This window comes from Notechis scutatus, chromosome 3 (genome assembly GCF_049901735.1).
Source record: "Notechis scutatus isolate UNSWTSFEM ecotype Mainland chromosome 3, rNotScu1.2, whole genome shotgun sequence".
Classification (NCBI taxonomy): Eukaryota; Metazoa; Chordata; class Lepidosauria; order Squamata; family Elapidae; genus Notechis; species Notechis scutatus.
The window spans coordinates 167,687,055-167,705,451 of NC_142011.1; the positions used below are offsets into that span (position 1 = coordinate 167,687,055).

At 38.1% G+C, this 18,397-nt stretch overlaps 1 protein-coding gene across 3 annotated transcripts in view; it reads left to right on the forward strand.

Annotated features, from left to right (window-relative positions):
- SPIDR (scaffold protein involved in DNA repair) overlaps window positions 1–18,397 on the forward strand; it is a 204,410-nt gene that overhangs the window by 118,818 nt on the left and 67,195 nt on the right. For all 3 annotated transcript variants that reach the window (XR_015748893.1, XM_087961705.1, XM_087961704.1), the window contains exon 9: window positions 16,763–16,973. Coding sequence is in view for 2 of the 3 variants with exons in the window: in XM_087961705.1 (XP_087817831.1) it covers window positions 16,763–16,973 (211 nt within the window). In the remaining variant the exon portion in view is untranslated. The remainder of the gene's footprint in view (window positions 1–16,762; window positions 16,974–18,397) is intronic.

An 18,397-nucleotide genomic window follows, 5' to 3' on the forward strand; every position in this document is an offset into this window, starting at 1 on the left:
TGAGACTGTCAGAAGCCTGCTGTGTAGCTGCCTTGCAGTTGCTGTCAGTTGCTCCAGCAGGCTCATAATGTGGAGGAAAGGGCTGCCTATTTTTTTCTGTCCCTCTTTTCTTACCTTACAGAAGGCTACAATATGCTACAATATCATTCTTATCTCCCACTTCATTGCAGTCTCTCTTCTGGTTACTGGTGTTGCCTTTTAATGCTGCTACTTCTTTAGATTCCTTTCAGTTGTCCTGAAGCTTTTCATCCTTGTTCCACTTTTCTGCGGTTAGCAAATAACACTCCGGGTGACAAGATTCTCCTCTATAACAAAGGAGTCATACTTACTTTCAGACCTTCTCTTCTTTACCAAAATAATTGATCACTATATGGCAATTGAGCTCTTGATTGGGCCTGTTTCTCAGTAATATTCAAGTGGAACTCTTAGTAGTAAAGATGGTGGGAAGAACGGAATATATCATTCGGCATGATTGCAGTGATCCTATTGAGAGAATTAATTTTAACATTTATTACTTATTTAGGGTCAATTTGGTGTAGTGGTTAAGATGTTCTGGTGCCAGTCCTCTGTTAAGCATGAAACCTGGCTCAGTGACTTTGGGTCAGCTATTTTTTCTTAGCCCAGCCCTCTTAACCGGATTGCTGTTATGGGTAAAATAGGATAATGGAACACTATATACACTGCCTTGAATTGTATAAAATAGAGGCAAGATGTAAACTGAATAATAAATAGAATAAATTGCTTGAGGAAAAGATTACCTTTTCTCGTATTCATCTATTGCACCATAGTCATCAACCATTTTCTTCAGAAATCCTCTTCAAATACGATGAGACATAATGCTACAAAAGCAAGATCATTTGAGAGCTGCTATTTCTTTTATAGAATAAGCCTTTCAAAGAACCTTGCCTAGGTTCAATATTATGCTTTGTCAGTGCTGGATGAAAACTTTTTTATTTTCTTTGAGATTTTAAGAACAGTTTTGTGTTCTTTCAGATATTTCACTTTTGCTGGTTTTACCTTGGCTTTTTACCTGGTTTTGTCCACTTTACTTTACCTTAATTACACTTTACTTTACCTTAATGTTTAACTTATTTATTCATGTGGTTATTCTAAATATGAAATAGTTAACATAGAAACTTCTTCCAGTAAATATATTTCTTAAGAATTGTCAAGTGTATTTAATCGTTAACCATATACATTAGATTTAAGAATATCTCCGTCAGAATTCTAAAAGTTATATAATCTGATACTGTTCTAAGCAGCACTTAGTGATGAACAGAAGGTATAATATTTTTCTTTCTTCACTGTAGCATTGCATTTCTGCACGAAGAGAATGGCTGAAAACAGTGTAGTTGGTAGCTTTCCAAAAACTAAATTGAATGCTTATGTGACTCCATTGAAATGTGCAAAACTGAATGTATTTCCTGGTATATGCTGAGTTGAATCTGCAGTTTCCTGCTATATGGGAGGAGTTTGCACTGAGGAATTTCCAGAAATGTTGAAAAGTGCTGACTCATAGTATACAAGCAAGTGATCCAGCTGAGGTTAGTTTCAGGGAGGTTTTGGAGTTCTTGGCTGAAGCAAGTGAAAACTATTGCAATACATACAGTTTTATTTTTAGCAAGGTAGTGGGGAGGCTATGTTGCTGAGCATAAAATGATTGCTGACCAACATTTCATAGTTTGTGAGATATTTTCTTTATCTATTTTTAGCATTTGGAAGCAGGCTGTTTTGCTGAAATTATTGGTCTTTGCTCTTTTTCCTCAGGCATGCTCTAAGGCTCTGTCAATGATGCCTTGATTATTAACCTTATGTAACAATGACTTTAAATAAACACTTATCGATATTCAATTAAAATTACATGGAATTGTATTATCTACTGGTTTGTGGTTTATTAATTTCAAAAAATGGCTTGTCGTCAAACTCAATTTCATTGAGGGCTGCATCAGGGTTGTGTTTCACCTCAGGGGGCCATAGTGGGCGTGGCCAGCTCACTGTCACTTGTGTCGAGGGCGTCTATGGTAGTCTGAGCACCCTGCCAGAGAAAACTGGCTCCCGAGCTCCGTTTTCAACTGCAACAGCCTCCTGCAATCCTCTCCCGAGCTCCATTTTTGTTGGCAGAGGCACCATGAGCCACTCCTTCACTGTTTCCAGGGCAGACCCGCGGGTCAGATCTAAGCACCCCTTGGGCCGGATTTGACACCCCTGCTATAAAATATTGCCCTGTCCTGTATTTTATATAATGTGTGGTGAGGTGTTAGTACTTTATTACTCAATGTTTCCAAAAGCACAAAGATTCTAAAATAGAAAAAGAACTCTCAATAACAAGGGTTGCATGCAGTCCTATTCACACGTACTCTGAAGTATGCCACATTGAAAATAATGGGACTTTTAACTCCAAGGACAGATGAATAAAGCTTCAGCCTTTGTATCTTTTTTAAGTCAGAGGTTTTTTCGTAGTTTGCTCTTCTACTGGAGTGTTTACCCAGGCATACTTTGCAAATGCACACATAAAGCTCATGAACATATATTTAGGACTCCCTATCTAATGTTTGGTTTGAATTTCATCTTGTGTATTGTTCCAAAGCCTACTCCGATATATTCAATGATAATTTCAAATGAGCACAAATATTTAGCTACTATTGCTGAAAGAAAAGAAATGTTGCTTTATTGAGTAGAAACTGAGCTTTTATGAGGGATTCAATTTTCAAGAAGAGGCTTGATTCTCCATTATTAGATTGTTGGTTACAGTTTTTAAAATATCTAATTAAAATTACACATGTAATTATAGAATGGACTATTGAATATTATCAATCTATATAATATACAATTATATAATTTATAATTGTTATAAAACAGAATATAATTTCTTGTTCACATTCTCTCATGCACACATAAAGCAGAAAGCAAACAGAAGAAATGGACCAAATCTTCAGAAAACATATATTTTTCAAATTGGTTAGATCCTCTGAAATCAATGAGACTGAAGTTAATTGTTGTTAAATTAAATCTATTTGATTTTAATAAATTATTTTTATGCTTGGATCCAGTTCATTGCATGCTGAAAACTGGTCTACTAGCTGCAATGGCCTAATTCCTAGGCCCGCTAAAGGAAAACAAAGAATGAATCTGACTGAACACAAGCTGCGATTAAGCCCTACCTTGTGGCAGTAAAAACAGCAAAACATCAATATTTCTCCACAATTATTGTATTTGTAGAGTATTGCCTGACAGCTTTATTTAAGGTCATCCAGTCCATCCATGGAAAGATAGACTCGGTTGGTCATCCTCAGGGCCATGCAGTGAGTTTGTGCAAAATCTGATAGATAAAATTGGTCAGATTCTCAGTTTGAGTCTAACCATAATGTAAATCCATTAGATATGCCTGGGAAACAGACCTTGTTACCTGGGAGCAATTTGATCTTGTTGGACCTGAGGAAGTGGACAAGCTCCTCAGGGATAATCAGCACAACTACTTGCTGCTTAGATCCTTGTCCTTTATAGTTATTGAAAGCTTCCAAGATGGTGACTTCTGGTGACTCACTGCATGCACTTCTGAGTGCATCATGGCACGAGAGGACTTTCCCAATACCATTTAAGGAAGCCAGGGTCCTGCCCCTATATAAGAAGCCATCATTAGACCCCACCTTACTGGGTAATTTTGTCCAGTTTCCCACCTTCCTATCTAGGGATGGGTGTAGTGTGTCCATCCTTGCTCTCCTTGACCTCTTGGCAGCTTTCAGTACCATCAACCATGGACTAGCTGTGGGATTGGGGATTGGGAGTTGCAGTGTTGTGCTGGTTGTGCTTTCTCCGTGGCTATTTTCAATTGGTGTTGATAGGATGCAAGAAGTCCAGTCTGCTGCAGCTACTTTATAGAGTATCACAGGGCTCGGTGTTCTCTTGGCTCCTTTTTAACAGCTAAATGAAACTACTGGTGAGTTCATCTGACACCATGGGATGAGATACCATCAATACTGATGCTCAGCTTTACATCTCCATCCCTTGTGACCTTAGTGATGCTATTGTTACCCTTTTGTGGTGCCTGGAGGCCATAGGGACCTGGATGAGGGACAGCAGGCTTCAGATGAATCCTGGTGAGATGGAGTGACTGTGGGTATGCAGAGCCTTGGGAGCCAGATGTTTATCTTCTTTAGTTCTTGATGAGGTTACACTACCCCCAGACAGACCCAGTGTGCAACTAGACTCACTGTTCCTGCTTAAAGAGCAAGTGGCAGTCATGGCTAGGAGAGCCTTAGTATGACTTCATGTTGTGCACCAACTGCACCCTTTTCTTAATTTTGAGGCCCTTCCTGCCTCACTGATCATCTCTTGTTTGGATAATTGCAACACACTCTATCCAGGAGCTACCCTTAAAGAGTATTCAGAAGCTACAATTGGTCCAGAATGCACCAGTGCGGGTAGTTTTGGAAGCTCCTATGATAGCATAAGTAACACCATTGTTAATGTGATATGCATTCATGTTACCCCCTTTAAAGCTTTCTATGGCATGGGTCCAGGATATCTGCAGAATCTTATTTCCCCAATGCAATTGGCCTGCCTCACTAATGCTGTCAGAAGGGGCGTATTGTGCATCCCATAAGCTAAAGAATTTTAGCTGGTGGGCTCCAGAAGAAGAGTCTTTTCTGCCATGCCCTCTGCCCCTTGGACCATCTTGCCAGAGAGTAAATGGTAGTGAGATCTGTTCCTTCTTCTTTAGCCTTCAGAAAAGCCTTGAAACTTGGCTGTGTCGGTTGGCTTGGAGTTCTGAAGGGGAAGCTGTAGGCTAGAAGTGGTTGGTGCAGTATGATGGTACTGTAACCTCACTACTCCAAACCCAGGATTTGTACTTTGTTTTATTTATTTTATTTTAACCTGTTTTATATTTATAACTATTTTTATATTTGCATATTTCATTTCATTATAAGCTTCTCAGAGTCACCTTGAACCGTGAGATGGACAGCAAATAAATGTCAATATTTCAGTAATAATAAACAATGCTATACAAATGTAAAATATTAACCTGTAGAGCTGAGATAATATCTGTCAGTGAGGTTACTTTACTTCTGGATTTTTTTTTTATTGTAAATAATACTTTTTGGTGTTATATCTAAGCTTTGAAAAAGCACCATATGCATATTTTTTAAACAAGAATTTCTTATTCAATCTAAAACTTGAGTTGTAAATTGTCTGATACTAAAAATGGGGATGACCTATAACCTTGATTTTACAATTGGCATTTTATAATTAGTCAAAACAGTTGATCAGGTTTTGATCTTATTTTTTTAGATATTGTTGATCTTATGTTTTTAGCAGATTTGCTTTTTCTTAAATGAAAATGTTTCTTGGACTTCACAGAAGAGTTGCTAAGTAGAAACGGATCATATTTGTGAATCTGTTAAAAGAAGAAAATGTTCCTTCAGTAGGACTATACAGAAAACTTAATATTATATATCATGTTATTACATAAATGGTAAGAATAAGAGTCATTCAAAGGTATACAAAGTTAGCCTGTATTTATTTAGTTAGCTTCTATATAAAATTTCTGGTTCAAAGGGTTTTCTGCTTTGGCACTCTGCATTCTTTGCAAGAGTATGCAATATGTTGAATGTAGAAAGAACATGCTGTTTTGTCAGTGTTCAGTGTAGAGCTTGGAATTTGTTCAAAGAGGAGGAGCAAAATTCATAAACCAAATGTCAAAAATCATGTTTAGAAGTTTCTACTTTCAGTAATTAGTACAGTCTGTAGTTAAAGAATATCCAAGATTGAATTTTAAAATACAGGCCAAATAACTGGTTTTTAGTTGATGTAGTGAATAGTCGCAATATAGTCATAAAATAATCTAGGTTTTGCTGAGAGGCATAGTTTAGAAATATATAACATTTCAGTTGTACTTAGAAGAGAAAAGCCAGGATGAGCAGGAACATTCCAGTGTTGGCAAATTTAGCAAGTTTTTGCTCTGTGTCACATTTGTTTGCAGAAAATCTCAAGTTGCTATAGTAGACATGTCAAGTAATATGTTTATTTGTGTCAGTGATTTTCTTTAAATACAAAGACTTGCTAATTTATATTATAGTCACGAACTATAAAATACCTCCATTAGTTTTGTAACTGGTACTTTTCCATCAGTTACATTATAGTTCCATATAAGTATGAATGATCTCCCTCTTTCTAATGATATTTTAAAGGATTCTCTGTATCTGTTTGTTTCCTTCTTTCAATCTTATTATTTGTAGGAAAAAAACTATTGTTTCTACTTCCTCTCTTTCTACATTTTCCAGCTGGAAGATGATGATGAAGATGATGATGATATTTTATTGATTAGCCATGAAGCTATGTCAGAATACAAAATATAAGGCAATAATAAGACCATATATAAAAATAGAATAATAAACAAAAAGAAAATAGAAATAGTATTAATATATCACTCCTCCAATGTATTCCAGTCAGATCTACATATACAGTACTCATTTGTTCTGTTTTATTCAAGTAAAAGGCCATACAATATGTCACATTTGGATTCTGTTCACATGTAAAATCCATTGTTCTAATGAGTGAATACCAATTGGCTGTTGTCTAATGTATGAACCAAGACACTGATTTCTTTTTATTATGCAGTTTGCATTCAAACAATATACAATACAATGCTATGTCCCCTATCTCTTGTGTCCCACAAACACAAATATATTCATGTTAAAGAATTCGATTAAACCTTCCATATTGAATTATTGCATGAACTTGATTCTTTTAATTTAATCCTTGAATTTATTCCCAAGCAAATTCCATCCTTTTATTTATATAACTTTCCACACACTGCCTTTTGTTGCATGTTTTACATGAAATAGTAAAATAGTATATAGTAAAATAGTAAAATAGTAAAGTGCATGCTAATTTCTTTTAATGTTTTTAAAATGTTAAAAAGCATAAATTTCTTCCAGATGTTCCCACTTTCGAGCACATTTTTTATCATCAGAAAATACAATGACGGAAAGTTGAAATTTCAATTACCAGTTGTATATGAACTGGTAATTGCATCCATTGTCAATTAATTTGATAGCATCCATTGTTGACCAATTTCAGCTCTTATATGGACTTGGAAGTCTATTTTTTGGTTGACAACAAAGACAATGACACTTTTCTTCTTCTGATATAAACTTGCTCCTTGAATATGTATAGTTCATGTTTTTTCCTGATGAGGTTTATTTATGTATTTATTTATAACATTTTTATGACTGCCCAATTCAAACATTGGGACTAGGTAACATATTCAGCTGTTAGATAAAAATACAAAAGAAAAAAAAAACAGTAAAAGGTAAAGGTTTCCCTGTCATTCATGTCCAATTCTGTGGCTCGTGCTCATCTATGTTTCTTGTCTGAAGACAATTTTTGTGGTCAAGCAGCTAGCATGGCTATATGTCATAGGCGCATGGAACACTTCACTAAAATAACAAATGGTGATTGGAATAAAACTGTGGTATCCCACCAGATAGGAGCACTGAAGATCCTAGCCTTAAATGTCTTTCTAAAATCCTGCAGGGTTGGGGACCTTACATTAGGTAGATAAAAGTCCACCCTCACTGTCATTAGAGGAAAAATTGTGAAAACTGAAGGAAACAAGAAACACTATGGAAATAACATCAACAGTCTGGATGAAGAGAATCAGTACAGATACCTGGGCATCCTTCAAGATGACATCAAAAAGCACACTGAGGTAAAGAAGAAGACTGGAAAGTGAATACATCATGAAAGTGAAGATCTTAAAGACCAAACTCAGTGGAGGAAATACCATCAAGGCAATCATCAACCTAGGCATTTCCAGTCGTTAGATAAACAGGTGGAATAGTAGACTGGACTCAAACAGAACTAAAAGACCTTGATAAGAAGGGCAGAAGAAGCTAAAGTTCTCTCAGACTGTAGAATTCACACAGACAAGTGTCTGCTGCACAACCCCTAAACTTAACAGTTGCCTCGATCCAACCTAAAACTAAAAGGGCAGTTTAGCTGCCCCACACCCCAGCACCATTTGACCTCACACATCCTCCCCAGACTTTGGCACACACCCTGGATCACTCCTCTCAGCCTTGTCTGGCCCATCACACGTGCCCTTCAATGTGAGTGGCGTCGACTTGGCCATACTCTCCCAGTCACATGACTACCCAGCCACATCCACCTGGCCCTTTGACCATAATACTGATCCAAACCTCAATGAAGTTGAGTTTGACACCCCTGCTTAAAATGGTAATTAGGGCAGAGAACTGGTTGTTAAATTACTTGAATCCCACCATTGCTTACATCCTATGATGATATTTTTAATATTGTTAAACACCTGCCTATCCCAGATCCTTAAAAGGTCTAAACAAGTGAACAATATATAAAATCCAGACTAAAAATCCTGCTGTGCAACCAACAATAATAAAATGCAGAAGCTTTCTGTGTTGCTTTGTTTTTTTATTTTGGTCCAGAGAAATAACAAACTAAGAAATTTTGGAGAGATTCTTCCATACCTCAAGTTCTAAACAGAAAAGCTTTCAGTATAGGTTTCTTTAGTCTGAATGTTCCACTTGAGGCTTATTCAGATTATCGTATTTTAAGGCAAAATGAGATCATGTTACTTATTTTTTTCTAGACATTGAAAATTCTTATTCCAGTTAGGTCTGATTCATACTCCCATATTTTATCCTTATGGGATTTTGGATCTTTTCCACTGAGGGATATTGCTCTTGATTTATTTCAGGAGGATGGGGAAATTTTGCAAAGAAATTTAGGTTTAAGAAACTGAAATGAAACTCCTAAAATCTCAGAACAGGAATCCCTCACAGAGATATGATGTCATTTTTAGATTGAATCTAAGGTGTACTTTTCCTATGGGCTTTTGTTTTTAGAATTTGTTTATGTGCTACTTTCCCCCCAAATAACAGATTTGATAAGGTGTTTATGAAAAGAGTTCCTGGTCTGAAAACAAGATGGAGGAATGGGAGCATATTAATATGTATGGAAGAAGCTTATGCATAATTGAAGCTTCTTTCAATTATGCATATGCTAGCTTAATTAAAATAGGGCTAATAATATGGAATATATTGCCCAATATTGTTGATCTAAAGCTTATATAATTAAAGTTTCCTTTGTTGCTTCCAGGAATTCATTTATCTGCAATACTTGAAAAGGCTTTGTCATGTATTGTTTCTAGGTTATTAAATGTACTCCCTATGGAGGCACCTATTCTAAGAAAACAGCTTAAAAACCATCTATTTTGTCAAATTTTTAACTGTTAATTAAAACTGTTAATTGTTCACTATAAGATGGATGACAAATAAATTCAATCAATAAATAATGTTAATGATATTAATTTTGATTTTTGCATATTTATTCTTGTTTTATATATTTTATGTGAAAGGCCTTGTGTGGTTGTAGAAAAAGGAAGTAGTTTAACAAATGCATTAAAGATTTCCTTTTAACAGTTATTCAGCAAAAGTATTGATTTTTACACTACTTTTTAATCTTTGGATAAAGAGTGGAATCCTAGCCACTTTGTTTCATATGTTTAGATTAAGATTTATCTTGGTTCTAGTCTTCTTCTCTAGTTCTAGTACTTGATTTTATTCATGTAGTCTTCTTTAGTAATGATTTTGATTTGCCCCATTTCTTACTTCTCATATTTTGTAGGTTTGCTGCACCCATTTATTGTGAGATAAATGTTTGTATTTTGTTGATAGGTTGGCCTTGGTTCCTCAATAATTAGTAGATTTGCTGGTAGGGAACAATATTTCTGTTTTAAAGCCTTTTATAAAGCAGGTTTCAAATTACAGTTGCGATGAAAAGTGTTCCTCTCATATGAAATTGAATACCTTTTTGTGTATTTTCTTAAATACTCATGTACTTATTATGTTTGCTATTTGGCTACTTGCCTTCTTCAGAGTATTATAACTGGCTAAATGAGAAGAATTCCTTGTGAGCACAGTATCCTGGAAGGGATTAGGTAAGAGAGAGGGGAAATCCCCCAAAGATGAATCAGTTCATTTACATTTTATGCAAGAATAGGGCTCTTAGCTCACCATACGATGTTCCCTTAATTTCAATTGTTCTTCCTAAACATATTGAGAATGTCAAAATGTTTTAAGTCATTTTTTTTAAAGTGCTTTTTTTCAGTTTCCAGTTTAGCTTGTTTGACATGCTAAATTAAATCTTGCATTAAAAACATGCATTAAAAACCCCAAAACTCAACAAGATATTACAGCAGTCACAAGATTAGTGTTAGCATGTACAATTTTTCAATCACAAATTGCAGATCATCTCTCTTCCCAAAAATCTGGATCCTGATATGGGGGGAGAAGGTTGGTGTGAACAAGCTAGGATGAGTTCTCTCAGCAGATCCTAGAAAAATTGGAAGACTAGAAGAAAATAATTGTCAGATAACAATATATACAAAGATTGTTTACATTTTCTTTGCAAAAGTAGTATGATTTCTGCTGGGTTGTGTGTTTCATCCATTTATGTGTGCCGCTATAACTATCATATTTTTCTCACTATAAGACACACCTGACCATAAGACACACCTAGGTTTAGAGGAGGAAAACAAGGGGGAAAAAAATCAGGCAGAGCCCGAGAGGACCACAGATAGGTGTCCTCTCATTTGCCAGCTCTGCCTATTGATTCCTGCACTGCGGAAAAGAGACAGAGGAGGCAGGCAATGACAAAAACAGAAGAGTCGGGGTTCAGCACTGTAAAAGGACCCAGCCGCTACAGCCCGGCTGCTATTCACCAAAGGATTGGCACTGATGCACAGACATTTCCACCTTTTTCTTTTTAAAAAAGTGTGCCTTATGAAGCGAAAAATACGATAAATGCTACTGGGCAGAACTTTGTGAATACTTATGTGAACATGAGTAATTCAAATCTAGCATCTGGCACAATAGATATTAGATTCTGATGGCCTCTCATACAGTTTTGAAGACCTGGTTATGCCATAGGACAGTGATGGCTAACCTTTTTGTCGTCGGGTGCCGAAAGTGCACACATGCATGTGCATGCGTGCCTGCACCATAATGCAATGCATGCGCGACCCCTGGCCCCTGCACATGTGCATACATCTCCCGCATGTGCGGCAGATACCTGAAAATCAGCTGGTGGGAGGCGCACGTGGATGCGCAGTGGAACTGAGTTGGGGCGACAGCTCGCGTGCCGGCAGAGATGGCTCTGCGTGCCACTTCCGGCACATCTGCCATAGGTTCGCCATCACGGTCATAGGACATGGTTGTTGAATACGTCAAAGAGTCTATAGTATGGTTGAATTGATGGTTCAGATGGTTTTAACTTTGGCTACCAATTATACAGTATATGTGAATGTAATTGATAGTTTATGTTTTTAATTGCTGTTCACCACCCAGAGTCACAATGTTAAGATGGGTGGCAGTATACATTGAAATAAATAATAAAGTACCTTTTACTACCCGTTCCTTTGGGACACAGATGCAGAAGCTCTAGGATTGCGGACTCCCCAAAACTGTGGTTGCACAATTTTATTATTGTTCAGTGTTAACTTTTAATACAACCAATGGGAAAAACTAATAAATCCATGAGAAGTGAAATGAAAAATGGTTGTTTGTCTTAGCCCCATGTGCTACAGTCCTGGCATAAAATTTGAAAATGAAGTGTCTTTCTCTGCCCTCCAGAAGTTTTATACACCTGCTTAGCTTTAAATTTTACCTATGCCGGATTGCTGAGGAAAAGGCAAATACTGAAATCGATGTAATTGATAAAGCAGAAGAAAAACCATTTTAAAACCTGTTTCTCTGCTGGTTTATTTGATATTGAAATGAAGCTCTTTTTTACATCTGCAAAGAGCTTGTTGATATGCCGTTTTTCCATTGATATGAATTCTTATATCATCTCCTATCTATTGATTCAAGGATGTTATTACAGGTTAACCATCTAATTGGGGCTGGCAACTTGGATGAGAAGCGAAACATCTTCAAAGAAACATCAGAAAGTCCAGTTGCCTCTTTAAAAAGTACCTTTGGGACAGGTAGTCCTCAAGTTCCGTCCATTCATTTGGTGACTATTTAAAAATTGGGGGAAAGAAGAACGTATGACTGGTCCTCGGTGCTCTGGCTGTCAGTGTTCCCATGAGCATATGATAAAAATTCATGTCCACCTGTATTTGCATCTGGCCTCCTGCTGCCCCCATCCCTTTTGCTGACCCCAACTGACCTTCATTCTCCTCTTAGACTGGGAAAAAGTGGAAGTCTCAGTCAAGCAGGCTGGATAGTGAGAGCTGTGGGCAGGATGGTGGGTGGTGCTAGCAGGCATTAAGGAAGCATGGAGTTTGAGTCATAGTATGGGTTTCCACAGCACTGGGGCTTAGAGGCAGGCTGGCATTGCTGGGGCTTACTGGGGTGCTGGATATTTGGCCAGATGGCTCTGAACAGGGCTTCTGGCCAGCCAGCACATGTGGCCCTGGGCTTGAGTATGATTAGTGCTGCTGGAGCTGGGACTGGAAGCACTCTGGCTGATGTTGGAGTGTGAAGTAGAGGGCTGGGGTACAACAGAGGGCTGAGACTGCTGAGTTGTGCCTCAAGCCCCACACCATGCCAAACCCCATGCTCCCTAGTGCCCACCCGTGTCACCTGTTTCTGGCCCTTAGCTCTCACCTGCTGGCTTGATTTCCTGGGACACCTGAATCTTACCATGTCACAGTCATGTGAGATTCTCAATAACCTGCATGGGGTTATGATGGCAACTGGGACTTCTGTGATTTCAGTTGCTAAGCGATGCAGTTATGTGATGTCATGCTTTACAACCACTTAGCAATGGAAACCTTGGTCCCAATTTCTGTCATAATTTCAAGGACTATCTGTACAGAGAGGAAGTTCTATCTTCAGAGCCCTTCAGCACTGGGGGTGGGAGTGAGAGGGGATGACCCAAAATTACATATATATTACATATTTTCTTGGCATGTGTGTATGTGGTTATGCTATATTTAGCTACGTTTCCTGAACAAATAACATATGACTTATACATAAATCATAAATCTCTGAAAGATTAGTCAAACTTTCCAATATTTTAATTCTCCTATTATATGTCATATATATCATATCATCATCACATTTTCATTTTGAGCTGCTAATAATTCTGTAGTGTAGTGATTAAAGTTGACCATGAAATGTTGTCTTTGTAAAAGATTGACAGAGCAACTTATAGTTGGGAATTAAAGGCTCCCCCAATTTTTCTTTTCTTGATTTCTTTTTTTAAATAAGTATTGTTGAATTATCCAAAATACATATTTAACTTTATAAACTTGAACAGAAATTTCAGCTTTTCAATATTACAATTCATTATAAAAATTTTGTGTTATGAAGCAGGCAGTGATCATGATGCTTTGAATAAAAGGGGCCATTATTCAAGGCTGTGGGGTTATGTAAGGACAGTTACAGAGTTTCCTCTTTACTTTTTTTATTATGGAATTCACCAAGACTTCAGAATAACTTCAGCTTAATTGTTTATCTTCTTGAGCCAATTTAAATGAATATTTTATTCAAAATCTCTCCCCAAATCACAATTGTTTTATTTTATTAGCTTTTTAAAAATTACAGGTATATTATTCTATATTGTTTTATATAATTAGATAAATCACAGAATCATAAAAAATACTCATATATATGAAGAACGGTTGCAGAATTTGGGTATGTCTAGTTTAATGAAAATAAGGACTAGGGGTGACATGATATCAGTCTTCCAATATTTGAGAGGCTGCCACAAGCAAGGGGGAGGGGTCAACCTATTCTCCAAAGCACTTGAACCAGAACAAGGAGCAGTGGATGGAAACTAATCAAGGAGAGGACCAACCGAGGACTAAGGAGAAATTTCCTGACAGTTAGAACAATTAATCAGTGTAATGACTTGCCTCCAGAAGTTGTAGGTGCTTGACACTGGAGGTTTTAAACAAAAATTTGGACAACCATTTGTCTGAAATGTTATAGGGTTTCCTGTCTTAGCAGAGGGTTGGACTAGAAGACCACCAAGGTCCCTTCCAACTCTGTTATTCTGCTATATCGATCAAGTCACTTTAAATCCAGGAAAGCTCCAAAATATGCAGAGGGATGCTTTGAAGGAAATTATTTTCTAGTAAAATCAATGTTTTTGTTACTGTAATAAACTAGAGGCATTCATATATTTGGATGATATAGCCCGTTATGCTTCAATTTTAGGATACAGAGTGTAACCCACATAATTTAAGAAAATGGTAGATATAAATTAATCCATTTTAACTGATCTTGTGAAAAATAGATATAAAGATATAGGCTGGATTTTAAAAGTGTTCTTAATGTTAGTGTGTGTGTGTGTGTGTGTGTGTGTGTGTGTGTGTGTGTATACTGGTATATGTATAAATAAAAATGATGCTATCATACACAACAACTGATACTTATTTCTTAAAACTTACCTGCTTTTATGTTCTAAAGAATCCTGGACAGTGCCTTGGTACATAATAATAAATGTCAGAATACAGGTAGTCCTCGACTTACGATTACAACTGAGCCCAAAATTTCTGTTGTTAAGTGAGACATTTGTTAAGTGAATTTTGCCCCATTTTATGTCCTTTCCCCGCCCCACAATTGTTAAATGAGTCACTGCAATTGATAAGTTAGTAACCCAATTAAGTGAATCTAACATCCCCATTGACTTTGCTTGTCAGAAGGTCACAAAAAGCTTGTGACCTTGGGACATAGCAACAGTCATAAATATGAACCAGTTGCCAAGCATCTGAATTTTGGTCACATGATCACGGGGCTGTTGCAAAGATCATAACTGTGAAAATGGTCATAAGTTACATTTTTCAGTGCCATTGTAACAGAACGGCCACTAAAGGAACTGTTGTAAGTCAAGAACTTAATGATAGAATCTATTCATGTGCTATACTGGTTTCCATTTCTCAGTATTGTACTTTTTTTGGGAGAAAAGGCAGTGGCCTCTTCATGTGCCAGTTTGAAAATATGGTAGTCTCCAACAGTAGCAAAAAACCATGATTCTCTGATAAGAGATGCCGTAATGTTCTAAGCAGAGGACCTAAATACAATTAAACATAATCTTAATTTTCTTTCTTTGCTACTATTGCCTTATAAGAAAAGTTTGAATATAGAATATTAAACATAGGAAAAAATGTGTCATGCTATTTTTAGAAGTCTGAATGACCACTCTATTAAAATTTTCTTAATTCAAATTGCTTGTAATTGGCTCCAACATTCCAGGTTTATTCACAAATGATGTCGGGGCCAGGCGCGAGCGCCCTGAGTTAAAGGAAGCCAAAAGTTGCTGGGAAGTTGCTCGGGTGCTGGGAGCAGGCTTTTAAAGTGCTGCCCGAGCAAAGTTTAAGCCTGGAAGCCCGAAATCCGGCAACTTCCTAGCAACTTTCGGAACCGCTTTTTAACTCAGCGGGCGCTGCGCCGCCCGAGCCGCACAGCAGCCCGCTCCAAGCAGCCCGCTCCAAGCAGCCCGCCCCGCCCACCAGGCGGAACCCTTCCCGCTCCTCGGCGGGAAGACGCTCCAGCCTGCAAACTTTGCCTTTGCAAAGCCCTGGAAGCCCCAGAAAACCGAGCAACTTCCAGCAACTTTCGACCGTTTTAACTCGCGGGTGCTCGCGCCTCACCCCGAGCCGCACGGCGGAGGGGAAGTCCGGAGCGCCGCCGGCTCGCCTCCTCAAGCAGCCCGCCTGCCCGCCGGCCGGGCTTCCCTCCACCGCGCAGCTCGGGGCCAGGCGCGAGCGCCCGCGAGTTAAAACGAAGCCGAAAGTTGCTGGGAAGTTGCTCGGTGCTGGGAGCAGGCTTTTAAAGTGCCGCCCGAGCAGGACCGCCGAGCCGGAAATGGGGCATCAAGGCAGGGCAAGGCTCCACCAGCAGCGGCCTAGCTTTAGGTGGCTCAAGCAGCCCGCCCCGCCCGCCGGGTGGAACCCTTCCCGCTCCTCAGCGGGAAGACGCTCCAGCCTGCAAGCTTTGCCTTTGCAAAGTTTAAGCCTGGAAGCCCCGGAAAAAAAAGGGGATCGGCGGGGACTCACCTTCGGAAAGGTCGCACTCGAAGGTGATTTCGAACTCCCAGCCGAGGCCTTTGCAAATTTCTTTTCTTTCCTACCCCTAGATCGCTCCGCACTGTTTTGCAGCTTTGGGGGCCACGCGGCACAGGGCAATACGCCACGCCCAGCGATTTTTTTTCAGGGGCGGGCCGGATTGGACAGACCAATGGCAGCGATTTTTTTCAGGGGCGGGCCGCATTGGACAGACCAACGGGCCGGATGTGGCCCGCGGGCCGTAGTTGCCCACCCCTGATGTATAGTCACATCTCATTAAAATTATTTGTGCGCATTCTTTTCACAATATGACATTTTGCATATATGGAATTGTATTTTAAAAAAAGTACGAATAAAACCTCTGCAATTACTCTTAGCATTTGTGCTAACTTTATGATTTTAAGTGCTTTTTTTAGGGAGCAAGGAAATCTTAGGATACAAATTTGAAATATGTTGAAGTGCAGTTATCTTTTACCTGGTGTCATTTGGTCAATATTTTATGTTTTTGGATAGCTAAAATGGAGCTCATTATTAATTATTTTGTTAAACTAATTAATTAAAATAAATTATTTTAATACCTTCGTATTGTTAAAACGAATAATTTTCATTCATTGTGTTTAAATGCAGGAAAGCAATTGATACATAAAACTGAAGTGGATTATCATTCAAAATAATTTAAAAACTAACAAAATGTATCCATTGTTTCAGGCAAAAACTCTTTCTGCAGAATGAAAATATTCCAGTTATTCTGAATACATATTTCAGTCAAAAGGTTAAAGAATCAACAGATATGTCTACTGATATGGACAAACCCCTCTTGCAAGAGCCAGTGCTTGCTAAAAGGAATGTATCTTTAGCCGGGATGTTTAATATATCTGATATAAAAGACAGTTGCTCTTTAATACCTGCAGTGAATCAGGTAAGATTTATTTTGTGATTTCATGCTTTGTAATAAATTGATGAATAAATCTTTGAAAGTAATGAACACAAGAATTTGTATATGTTTCCATTTGAGCAAATTTGTATGTTTGAAAGGGAACAAGTTTCATATAATCTAGTACAAGTGGTCTTCATTTAATGGTCACTTGTTCAGCAACTGTTCAAATTCAGGGGTGGGGGGTGGTGGAAGCTGAAAGAATTGTACTTGTGACTGGTTCTCATAGCTCTAGCCATTCACAGGCCTGTGGTCATGGGATTGTCATTTGTGACTTTATGTATTTTATTTATTTGTTACAATTTTTTAATCCCATCTTTATTACTTTATTAGTAACTCAAGGTGGCAAAAATACTTAATACTCCTTCCTCCTGTTTTCCTCACAACTACAACCCTGTGAGGTGGGTTTGCCTCACAGTGACTGACCTATAATTACCCAGCTAGTTTTCATTCCTAAGGTGGGAGTGAACACAGTCTCCACAGTTTCTAGGCGAGCACTTTGCCAACAGGGAAAAAAATGTTTGAAAAACAAACTGAAATCTTTTAGGGGCAAAAATAACAATAAAAAACTTACAATAATGTGATTGCATAAGTGTGCACACCTTCTTATAAGTAGCGATGTCTCTTATGTTCAGAATTAATCAGTCACATTCAAACTAATGTCAGATAGTAGTCAGTACACACCTGCCATCAATTAAGGTGACTCTGATCAAGACCATATAAAGTTCAGCTGATCTAGTAGGATTTTTTTTTTTTTACATATACAGGTAGTCCTCGACTTACAACAGTTTGTTTAGTAGCTGTTCAATGTTACAACAGTACTGAAAAAAATAACTTTTGACATTTTTCACACTGACGACCACTGCAGCCTCCCCATGCTCACAGGATCAAAATTGAGACACTTGGCAACCAGCAGGTGTTTTTGAAGGTTGCAATGTCCCAGGGTCATGTGAGCACCTTTTTCAACCTTCTGACAAGCAAAGTCAGTGGGGAAGCCAGATTAACTTAACAACCTGTTATTAACTTAACTGCAGTAATTCACTTAACAAATGTGGCAAGAAAGGTCGTAAAATGGGGAAAAGTTTACTTAACAAATGTCTCACTTAACAACAGAAATTTGGGACTCAGTTGTTATAAGTGGAGGACTACCTGTATTCATTTGCCCCTGACAGCAAAAGACATGGGCTACAAAAAGGTTACAAAGCATCAAACTGATCTCCTTGTTGGGAGGAGAAGGGTATGAAAAATGTTCCAAGGTTTTGGATATACTGTGGAACACAGTGAAGACAGTCATTAAGAAGTGGAGAAAATATGACACAACACTGACATTACAAAGAATTGGATGTCCCTCAAACATGACTAAAAAGAAGAAAAGTGGCCTGAAAAGCTGGCGAGAGGTTATAGCAACA